We start from the raw sequence: 12,658 nt of genomic DNA, 5'->3' as shown, positions 1-12,658 counted from the left end.
ATAAGGCACAGATGAATTCACAGTAAACCACCCTTTTGGTAGGGTAGCTGCAATTATGATACCAGCACATAAAAAATGCTAGAAGTTGTGTGGATATAAGATATTAAAATGCAATAGCCATTAGGTATTGGCACATCACTGAGTTTGCAGAGAGAAGTGAATATCCTAAAAAGATACCATGATTGGGGGAGAGGAATAAAGATGGTGGAGAAGTAGCAGGCTGAGATGACATCATGTAGCAGAGGATCAGCTAGATAGCTTATCAAGCCATTGTGAACACCTACAAATCCAACAGGACATCGAAGAGAAAAAGAGCAACAATTCTAGAAACAGAAAATTGTCCACTTTCTGAAAGGTAGGACCCGTGGAGAAGTGAATCCAAGGGGACAGGAAGATAGACTGTGGGGGGAGGGGCCAGATCCTGGCAAGCGGCAAAACAACGGAGCACAAAATCAGGACTTTTAAAAGTCTGCTCCACTGAGGGCCATTGCTCCAGACGCTAACCCAGAGTGAAGCCCATGCGGGGAGAGCATGGCCTCAGGTTCCCCAGGGTCACAGAGGGATCGGGGCTGAGTGTCGTAGAGCTCACAGGTATTAGAGCGGGGAAGTGGGCTACAGAGACGGAGCCGAGGAGTGAGCTTTCAACTGGGGGTTACCTTATCGTGATCCATGTCACAGGCCACTGCTCTGTGAGCAGGGACCCCACAAGATCCGGGGAGACCCCCCTGGAAGAGCTCAGGGATCTGTGGGGTTTGGAGACTCCAGGCGGGGCTGTGTGCCAGAGACAGAGAAGCTTGGTCACAGGCTGGGTGAGCTCGGAGCATAGCCGGAGGCCAGGGAGATGGGAGTGATTGAGCGCTTTTCTCTGTGGGCGCACTGAGGAGTGGGGCCCCGAGCTCTCGGCTCCTCTGGGCCGGAGATTGGGAGGGCGCCATTTTCAATCCTGTCCTCCGGAACTCTATGGAAAGTGTTCAGGGAACAAAAGTTCCCGAAAGCAAACCTGAGCGGATTACTTAGTCTGGCCCCTGGTAAGGGTGGTGCAATTCCACCTCGGGCAAAGACACTTGAGAATCACTTACAACAGGTCCCTCCCCCAGAAGATCAACAAGAAATCCAGCCAAGACCAAGTTCACTTAGCAAGGAGAAGAGCAGAATTCCAGAGGAGGAGAAAGCAAAGCATGGAATTCATGGATTCTTCCCCATGATTCTTCAGTCTTGCAAAGTTAATTTTTTTAATTTTACTTTTTTTCTTCTGCTAATTTTTTTAAACTTTTACCCTTTCCTCTTTTAAAGTTTTTTAGCTAGTTTATAACAATACCTTTCATAAAAAAAATCTTTTTTGAACCTTCATTATTATAGTCATATTTTATCCTTAACTGTATTTAACTTTATTTTTTGTATATACATAGGGTTTTTCCTTCTAAAAAAATTTGGGGTACAACTTCTTCTAATAGATCAAAATACACCCTAAATCTAGCACAGGGCTTTGTTCTAGTCTCCAGCCTGAGCATATTCTCTCCACTTTCTTTTTCTTTATTCTCCCAACCAACTTATCTTATCAACTCCTTTTTTAGAACATAAAAAAAATTCATCTTTATAGTCTTATAGTCATATTCCATCCCTTCATTATGTTTACCCTTATATGTTTTTCATTCTTTAAAATTTTGGGAGGTAGTTTCTTCTAAGAGACCAAAATACTCCCAAAATTAAGTGGGTGACCCTGTTCTAATCATCAGTCTTATATATATATATATATATATATATATATATATATAATGTATATATTATATATATGTGTGTGTGTATATATATATATTTTTATATTTTTTCTTTATTTGTTTTCTTTTAAATATTTTTTTTCTGAACTTCATTTTACCCTCTTTCTTCCCCCCATGATTTGGGGTCTCTTTTGATTTGGTTAAAGCACATTTTCCTGGGGTCTTTGCCACCCATTTAGTATTTTATTTGCTCCTTCATATATTCTTATCTGGACAAAATGACAAGGCAGAAAAACTCACCACAAAAAAAAAGAACAAGAGGCAGTACTGAAGGCTAGGGACCTTATCAATATGGACATTGGTAATATGTCAGATCGAGAGTTCAGAATGATGATTCTCAAGGTGCTAGCTGGACTTGAAAAAGGCATGGAAGGTATTAGAGAAACCCTGTCTGGAGAAATAAAAGCCCCTTCTGGAGAAATAAAAGAACTAAAATCTAACCAATTGAAATAAAAAAAAGCTATTAATGAGGTGCAATAAAAAATGGAGGCTCTTACTGCTAGGATAAATGAGGCAGAAGAGAGAATTAGTGATATAGAAGACCAAATGACAGAGAATAAAGAAGGTGAGCAAAAGAGAGACAAACAACTACTGGACCATGAGGGGAAAATTTGCGAGATAAGTGATACCATAAGACAAAACAACATTAGAATAATTGGGATTCCAGAAGAAGAAGAAAGAGAGAGGGGAGCAGAAGGTATATTGGAGAGAATTACTGTAGAGAATTTCCCTAATATGGTAAAGGGAACAAGCATCAAAATCCAGGAGGTGCAGAGAAGTCCCCTTAAAAATCAATAAGAATAGGTCCACACCCCGTCATCTAATAGTAAAATTTACAAGTCTTAGGGACAAACAGAAAATCCTGAAAGCAATCTGGGACAAGAAGTCTGTAATATACAATGGTAAAAATATTAGATTGGCAGCAGACTTATCCACAGAGACCTGGCAGGCCAGAAAGAACGGGCATGATATATTTAGAGCACTAAACGAGAAAAATATGGAGCCAAGAATACTATATCCAGCTAGGCTATCATTGAAAATAGAAGGCGAGATAAAAAGCTTCCAGGACAAACAAAAACTGAAAGAATTTGTAAACACCAAACCAGCTCTACAGGAAATACTGAAAGGGGTCCTCTAAGCAAAGAAAGAGCCTAAAAGTAGTAGACCAGAAAGGAGCAGCGACAATATACAGTAATAGTCACCTTACAGGCAATACAATGGCACTAAATTCATATCTCTCAATAGTTACCCTGAATGTAAATGGGCTAAATGCCCCAATCAAAAGACATAGGGCATCAGAATGGAAAACAAAACAAAACAAAACCCATCAATATGCTATCTACAAGAAACTCATTTTAGACCCAAAGACACCTCCAGATTTAAAGTGAGAGGGTGGAAAACAATTTACCATGCTAATGGACATCAAAAGAAAGTTGGGGTGGCAATCCTTATATCAGATCAATTATATTTTAAGCCAAAGATTATAATAAGAGATGAGGAAGGATGCTATATCATCCTCGAAGGGACTGTCCAACAAGAAGATCTAACAATTTTAAATATCTATGCCCCTAACGTGGGAGCAGCCAACTATATAAACCAATTAATAACAAAATCAAAGAAACACATCGACAATAATACAATAATAGTACGGGACTTTAACACTCCCCCCACTGAAATGGACAGATCATCCAAGCAAAAGATCAACAAGGAAATAAAGGCCTTAAATGACACACTGGACCAGATGGACATCACAGATATATTCAGAACATTTCATCCCAAAGCAACAGAATACACATTCTTCTCTAGTGCACATGGAACATTCTCCAGAACAGATCACATCCTGGGTCACAAATCAGGTCTCAACTGATACCAGAAGATTGGGATCATTCCCTGCATATTTTCAGACCACAATGCTCTGAAGCTAGAACTCAATCACAAGAGGAAATTTAGAAAGAACCCAAATACATGGAGACTAAAGAGCATCCTTCTAAAGAATGAATGGGTCAACCAGGAAATTAAAGGAGAATTGAAAAAATTCATGGAAACAAATGATAATGAAAACACAATTGTTCAAAATATGTGGGACACAGCAAAGGTGGTCCTCAGAGGAAAGTATATAGTGATACAAGCCTTTCTCAAGAAACAAGAAAGGTCTCAAATACACAACCTAACCCTACACCTAAAGGAGCTGGAGAAAGAACAGCAAAGAAAGCCTAAGCCCAGTAGGAGAAGAGAAATAATAAAGATCAGAGCAGAAATCAATGAAATAGAAACAAACAAACAAAAAAAACAAACCCCAAAAAACCAATAGAACAGATCAACAAAACTAGGAGCTGGTTCTTTGAAAGAATTAATAAGATTGATAACCCCCTGGCCAGACTTATCAAAAAGAAACGAGAAAGGACCGAAATAAATAAAATCATGAATGAAAGAGGAGAGATCACAACAAACACCAATGAAATACAAACAATTATAAGAACATATTATGAGCAACTATACACCAGCAAATTTGACAATCTGGAAGAAATGGATGCATTCCTAGAGACATACAAACTACCACAACTGAAAGAGGAAGAAACAGAAAACCTGAACAGACCCATCACTGGTAAGGAGATTGGAACAGTCATCAAAAATCTCCAAACAAACAAGAGCACAGGGCCAGATGGCTTCCCAGTGGAATTCTACCAAACATTTAAAGAAGAATTAATTCCTATTCTCCTGAAATTGTTCCAAAAAATTGAAATAGAAGGAAAACTTCCAAAGTCATTTTATGAGGTCAGTATCACCTTGATCCTAAAAACAGACAAGGATCACATCAAAAAATAGAATTACAGACCAATATCCTAGATGAACACAAATGTGAAAATTCTCACCAAAATACTAGCCAACAGGATCCAACATTACATTAAAAGTATTATTCACCACGACCAAGTGGGGTTTATTCCAGGGCTCCAAGGTTGGTTCAACATCCACAAATCAATCAATGTGATACAATACTTTAATAAAAGAAAGAACAAGAACCATATGATACTCTCAATAGATGCTGAAAAATCATTTGATAAAGTAAAGCATCCCTTCCTGATCAAAACTCTTCCAAGTGTATGGATAGAGTGCACATACCTCAATATCATCAAAGGCATCTATGAAAAACCCACTGCAAATATCATTCTCAATGGAGAAAAACTGAAAGCTTTTCCACTAAGGTTGGGAACAGGGCACGGATGTCCATTATCACCACTGCTATTCAACATAGTACTAGAAGCCCTAGCCTCAGCAATCAGACAACAAAAAGAAATTAAAGGCATCCAAATTGGCAAAGAAGAAGTCAAACTATCACTCTTTGCAGATGATATGATACTATATGTGGAAAACCCAAAAGACTCCACTCTAAATCTGTTAGAACTCGTACAGGAATTCAGTAAAGTGTCAGGATATAAAACCAATGCACAGAAATCACTTGCATTTCTTTACACCAACAACAAGATAGAAGAAAGAGAAATTAAGGAGTCAATCCCATTTACAACTGCACCCAAAACCGTAAGATACCTAGGAATAAACCTAACCAAAGAGGCAAAAACTACAAAGTACTCATGAAAGAAATTGAGGAAGACACAAAGAAATGGAAAAATGTTCCATGCTCCTGGATTGGAAGAACAAATATTGTGAAAATGTCTATGCTACGTAAAGCAATCTACACATTTAATGGAATCCCTATCAAAATTCCATCCATTTTTTCCAAGAAATGGAACAAATAATCCTAAAATTTATATGGAACCAGAAAAGACCTCAAATAGAGGAATATTGAAAAAGAAAGCGAAAGTTGGTGACATCACAACTCCAGACTTCAAGCTCTATCACAAAGCTGTCATCATTAAGACAGTATGGTACTGGCACAAAAACAGACACATAGATCAATGGAACAGAATAGAGAGCCCAGAAATAGACCCTCAACTCTATGGTCAACTAATCTTCGACAAAGCAGGAAAGAATGTCCAATGGAAAAAGGACAGCCTCTTCAACAAATGGTTTTGGGAAAATTGGACAGCCACATGCAGAAAAATGAAACTAGACCATTCCTTACACCACCACATTAGACTCAAAATGGATGAAGGACTTCAATGTGAGAAAGGAATCCATCAAAATCCTTGAGGAAAATACAGGCAGCAACCTCTTCGACCTCAACCACAGCAACTTCTTCCTAGGAACATTGCCAAAGGCAAGGGAAGCAAGGGCAAAAATGAACTATTGGGATTTTATCAAGATCAAAAGCTTTTGCACAGCAAAGGAAACAGTTAACAAAACCAAAAGACAACTGACAGAATGGGAGAAGGTATTTGCAAATGACATATCAGATAAAGGTCTAGTATCCAAAATCTATAAAGAGCTTAGCAAACTCAACACCCAAAGAACAAATAATTGAATCAAGAAATGAGCAGAAGACATGAATAGACATTTCTGCAAAGAAGACATCCAGATGGCCAACAGACACATGAAAAAGTGCTCCATATCACTCGGAATCAGGGAAATACAAATCCAAATCACAATGAGATACAACCTCACACCAGTCAGAATGGCTAAAATTAACAAGTCAGGAAATGACAGATGCTGGCGAGGATGCGGAGAATGGGGAACCCTCTTACAGTGTTGGTAGGAATGCAAGCTAGTGCAACCACTCTGGAAAACAGCATGGAGGTTCCTCAAAAAGTTGAAAATAGAGGTACACTAAGACCCAGCAATTGCACTATTGGGTATTTACTCTAAAGATACAAATGTAAGTGATCTGAAGGGGCACGTGCACCTGAATGCTTATAGCAGCAATGTCCACAATAGCCAAACTGTGGAAAGAACCTAGATGTCCATCAACAGATGAATGGATAAAGAAGATGTGGTATATATATACAATGAAGTACTTTGCAGCCATCAAAAGAAATGAAATCTTGGCATTTGTGACGACGTGGATGGAACTAGAGGGTATTATGCTTAGCGAAATAAATTAATCAGAGAAAGACAACTATCATATGATCTCCTTGATATGAGGAAGTGGAGATGCAATGTAGGCGGTTTGGGGGGTAGGAAAAGAATAAATGAAACAAGATGGGATCGGGAGGGAGACAAACCATAAGAGACTCTTAATCTCACAAAACAAACTGAGGGCTGCCGGTGGGGGGGTAGGGAGAGGGTGATGGGGTTATGGACATTGGGGAGGGTATGTGCTATGGTGAGTGCTGTGAAGTGTGTAAACTGGGCGATTCACAGACCTGTACACCTAGGGCTAATAATACATTATATGTTTATAAAAAAATTTAAAAAATTATAAAAAAATGTTGAAGACAAAAGATACTATAATTGACTTAAAGATGAAGGTTACTAGTCATCGAGGCAGAAGTTTTTTTTTAATAGAATTTGCTTATTAATTTCTCACTTTTCTAATTATAAAAGTAAAACGTACTTGTTATAGAATATTTTGAAAATATAAAAAATAATAGAGAGGGCAAAAAAAATCACCCAAAATAATGCTAATATTTTTGACAGGTTTCCTATTAGTTTCCTTTATGCAAATCTGCCTATAGTTGAGATCATGTTTCATATAAAATTTGGTTAGAATATTAAAGCATAAATGTTTCTCCATATTATGAAAATTCTTTATTTCAACATAATATTCTCTCATTTATTTAACCATTTAACAGTTGTTGGAAATTTAGGTTGCTCTTCTTGTGTGTTTTTAACTGTTTTGGTTTTTAGATTCCAGCTATAAGTGAAATCATATGCTATTTCTTTCTCTGTCTGTTTTATTTCACTTAGTATAATACCCTCTACATCCATCCATGTTGTCATGAATGGCAAGATTTTATTTTTTTCTATGTTTGGGTAATATTGCATTGTGTATGTGTGTTATATATGGTGTGTGTGTGTGTGTGTGTGTGTGTGTGTGTGTGTGTGTGATCTTCTTTATCCATTCATCTATAGGTGGACACTTAGGTTGCTTTCCATATCCTGACTATTATAAATAATGCTGGAATAAACATAGGGGTGTATTATCTTTTTAGAATCAATTGGTGTCTTTCGGCAGGGGAAGTTTCAATTAGGTCATGCATATTTAACATTATAATAGATATGTTTGATCCTATTCCTGCTATTCTATTTTATGGCTTCTTGTTGTCTCCAAAAATAAGAGCTGAAATTAAGGTAGTGGCAATGGGAAGAAAAGGATGGAGTCAAGTGGAAAGTTAGTAATGATGATGACGTGTGGGATGCAGGAGAGTGAGGGGGGTTCAGGATTGGCAGAAGGTTTCCTGATAATCAAGTTTTGTCAACTGGTGTATGGGCATGGCCTCTTTTTGTTTTTATAATGGTAGAGAAGATGAGTTTAGTTTAAGACATGTTCTCTGGGGTGCCTGGGTGGCAAAGTTGGTTAGGTGTCTGACTCTTGATTTCAGCTCAGGTCATGACCTTGGGGTTGTGGGATCAAGCCCTGATTTGGGCTCTGTAGTCAATGGGGAGTCTGCTGGAGATTCTCTCTCTCCCTCTGCCTGGCCCCCATGTGCATGTGCACTCACTTCTCTCTCTCTCTCAAATAAATGAATGAATCTTTTAAAAAAATATGTTCTCGGCGATCTCTGTGGTATATGTAAATAGAGATATCCTACAAAAGCAGTTGGATACACAAATATGGAGCTAATGAAATAAATCTTTCCCTACATGTCCATAGTTCTATTGGAGAATCTGAATTTTGCCTGTGTCTTAAAAGAACAATTTGATAATGATCCAAATTCAGGTTAAGCCTTTATCTATGGTAAAGTTGTATTTCCTTACCCCACAGTTGGTACAAACAAAGCAAGGAAAATTACCTTTGCCATGCCAACTGAACTGGCATTCAATTCTGAGATCCCTTGGTTGGTTTTGTCTCCACGTTCCCATATCCCAAAATCCTAGCATAAAATAATGAACATACCATTAGCAAGTCATCACTACTAAATGCATACTAGACACACAACTCTTGAATGAAAGACACACATAGTAGCTAATTCACCATACATATGTGTACCCATGATGCTCAATAGGGAGATACCAATGAGTTGGCTGCCCCTGTAGCTCTTTTCCTAGTAGCTTCAAATTCTGTTGGGACCTCTGATAAGTTGGAAGACTCCTCAACAGTTGATCAGGCCTAAGAACTATAACTCGGTCCATGTAGAAAAATACTTCTCAAAATTTTTCAAGGCAGATACGCAGGGGGTCTAGAAAGCAGCACCCTAGTGTTTCGTCTTAAATATCTATTTTAATTTTACTCTTGATTGGCACTGACAATGTACCATACACTAACCTATGCACTTTATACCACTATCTTCCTTAATCCTTCTATTTTATAGATGATGAAACTAAGGTGCAAAGAGAGGTTAAGTGACTCACCCAAGGCCACACAGCTAATAAGTGACATAGCTAGGATTAGAGTCCAAGTACTCTCTGTCCAAAGTGTAAATTCTTAACCATAGCTGTATATGGCCCCTCGATAATATAAAGATAACATTTTATATTACTTTTTTAAAAAATGATTTTATTGAAATAACTTTAGATTTACAGAGAAGTTACAGAAATACTGCAATGAGTTCCCATATACCTTTCACTATACTTCCCCTAATATTAACACCTGACATAATCATAGTACATTTATCAACGCTAAGAAATTAACATTAGTATAATCCTAGTAACCAGATTATGAACTTTGTTAGGATTTCACCAGTTTTTCCACTAACAGCCATTTTATGTTCCAGGATCCAATCCAGAATACCTTGCTACATTTGTCATAACTCCTTGGTCTTTTCCAATCAGTTACAGTTTCTCAAGTCTTGTCTTTCATGACCTTGACACTTTTAGAAGATCAGTGGTCAGATATTGTATAGATTTCTCCCAATTTAAGTTCACCTTATATTTTCTCTTCATTAGATAAAGATTGTGCATTTTTTGTCAAGATTTCTATAGATGTTATGCTGTGTCCTTCTCACTGTATCATATCAAGGAGTACACGACATTAATATGTCTTATTATGGTGATGTTAACCTTCATCATGTGGTTAAGATGGTGTCTGTGGGGTTTCTCTGTTCTACTGCTACTATTTTCCCCCTTGTGATTAGTAACTATCTTGAGAAAGATACTTTACAACTGTGCAAATATCCTGTATCTCCTCAAATATCTACCCACTAATTTAGCATCCCCTGGTGAATCTTGTTTGCAACAATTATTACAGTGGTGTTTCAGTGGTGATTTTTTAGTTCCTTCATTACCTCTACAGTCATTAATTGCAATCCTCTAACGAAGAGCTTTTCTTTCTCCCTCATTCATTTATTCACTTGTTTATATCAGTATGAACTTAAAGATATTTAGGTTATTCTCTGGGTTATAATAAAATACTATTATTATTTGTTTTGTTGCTCAAATTATTCCAGCTTTAGCCATTGGTAATTCTTCCAGGTTGGCTCCTGCATCCTTCAGAAATGCCCCAATCTTTCTGTACACTTCCTCACTTTCTGTCACTACAAGAAACTGTAGTTTGATTTTGTATTTTCCTCCCCCCAGCCCTAGAAACAACCACTTTTACAAGGAATCCTGATATCTTTTGTTACAGAATGAATAGTTACAATCCAAGACCTAGGCACTGGTGCTCATTGTCACTGTGGTGTCATTGCTTCTAGGCCATCCCATTGAACAGAATTTGGCAATATCCATGTGTACGCACACACACACACCCCTATATTTGTTTCTATATTTACCTTAAATCACTTTTTATATCAAATCTCTGAGTTAAAGTGAAGCTTCTGGAAGGTAAGTCATATTTATCCCATGGCTAGCCTCACTTGTCCTCAAACCCAACTCTACCCTAATCTGTGTAGCAAGATTAGAGTACAAGAAGGCACATATCATTAATTCTACTGGTGCAACCCCTGGCTTCAATGGAGAGGTGAGAGAACACTGACCTGTACCCTGGACCATAGCAGGCTTATGGTATCAGAAGGCAAAGTGATCAGTCAACAAATACTGTCCTCTTGCATCAAATATGTCTATGCAAATTTATCGTTCTAACAAATATCAAGTGACAGGTCACAGGTTTACCCTCCCATCTAAAATAGCTAAAAAACAATTAAACAAGTTAAACAATAGACGACTAAAAAAACTGGACTATTTGTGACACAGCCATTTTTAAAACAATGAGCATTATGCACCGAAGAACACTGATCCCTGAGAGAGATGTTAAATACATTATGATTTAATATAAACCTATCTCATATAGTAGTTGTGAGGAAAAGGAACTATTTTTTGTATAGTAAGCACTGAATCAATGTCTACAGATATTAAACATATGACTACATTTTATTTCTAAGTAGCTAATGACCCATTATACTCCCTAGCCATCTTGCTCCTATTTAAGACCACAGACCATTAAAATAAGACCACAATTTAGTTCCAGATTCCCAAATACATGACATGAGATATTACAGGATTTGACAGGAGTGCAAGCATAGCATCTTGACACTTTTTTCTCTGAAACTTCTTTGGAGAGAAGGCAAACTGGATCACTGAGCTTAGCAAAGAAAGAGGCTGAAGGCAATTTCTACCAGAAGCCTTATAGATTGGTTTACTATAAGGGGCAGCATTAGGAGAAGGAATGGATTGTTCAGCATTTTTAGAAACATCATATGTTTAAAGTCAATTCCCATTATGAGTACTTACAGCAGTTTTATATGCAGCTTCAATGTAAAACACAAGGTTTTGTATGAAATTGACTTCATCTAGGCTGTGGATGATATGAAGTCCTGAGGAAAAAGACAATAATTTTACAGAGCTGGTCAATTACCACTACAGGCTTTATAGGCAGCCACAGGAACTAACTGATCTCATTACTTTTTAAGTAATGGAACAATGAGAGGCACTTTGATTCCTAAACCATAAAAGCAAAACCACAAATCAGACCTAAGCTAGTCTGACTATGTGAGATACCAGCATATTAAAACATGGAAGTATTTTAACTGTTATTTGTAGGTTTCCACAGAAAATCTCAGACTCCTAATTCTACAAGGAATTAATTTATAATGTGCCTTAAGGTATCTGGAAGAAGAAAGACAAATATTTCAAAAAAGAGCTGGAGAGAGTCTAAATACTAAGCAAGAAGTGGAAAAAGATTATGATTTTAAGAAAAACTTAAAACTATACTTCTTGGAGTAAAAAATGATAATTATTCTAAATGTAAACTATACAAGATAGTTATACCTTACAAACTGAGTGTTTTGCATGAATTATCAACTTAATTTTTACATCAACCCTAAGAAGTGGGTACCTCTATTTTCTCCATGAGGCTTAGAGAGATTAAATATTTGCTTAAGACCACTTAACTATAAATAGTGAAACCAGGACCCAACTATCAACTTCTGTTTCACTTCAGAGACTGAGTTCCTAACCAAGATGCTATACTGCTTCCCAATATGTATAGTATGATACATTTCATTAAAAATGATATCCTCTCAAACAAAACAAAACAAACGCAAAACTCCTCTCCCCTCTTTTGTCCCCCCCCAATAAAGAAATACCAATAGGCATACAGTGAAAGTCTTTCTCCCACCCAGAATCGAATCAGTTTCCCCCTGCCAAATCTCTTCTCTGAAAGAAGTCAGAATAGCTAAAATTAACAACACAAGAGAGAACAGGTTTAACTAAACATTTGTTAAAACTCATTGAAATGTACATTTTAAATGGATAGATTTTATTGTATGTAAATTATACTTTGATAGACCTGAAAAAAGAAATCCATTTATATGTTAAAAGATTGAAGTGCTGCATGAGGTATTCCAAGTGCTAAGATTTCCAGGGAGGCAGAAGGAGTCTGTGTTTTC

General features: G+C 37.2%; 1 protein-coding gene across 1 annotated transcript in view; it reads right to left on the bottom strand.

Moving 5' to 3' along the window:
* Nucleotides 1–12,658, bottom strand: part of PHKA1 (phosphorylase kinase regulatory subunit alpha 1) — a 139,718-nt gene that overhangs the window by 97,450 nt on the left and 29,610 nt on the right. The window contains 2 exon segments of the mRNA XM_047716007.1: nt 8,627–8,707; nt 11,502–11,584. Coding sequence (XP_047571963.1) covers nt 8,627–8,707; nt 11,502–11,584 — 164 coding nt within the window.

The sequence above is a fragment of the Lutra lutra genome, chromosome X, assembly GCF_902655055.1.
Source record: "Lutra lutra chromosome X, mLutLut1.2, whole genome shotgun sequence".
Classification (NCBI taxonomy): Eukaryota; Metazoa; Chordata; class Mammalia; order Carnivora; family Mustelidae; genus Lutra; species Lutra lutra.
Note: the sequence above shows the minus strand (reverse complement) of the source record. Positions and strands in the feature narration are given on the sequence as shown.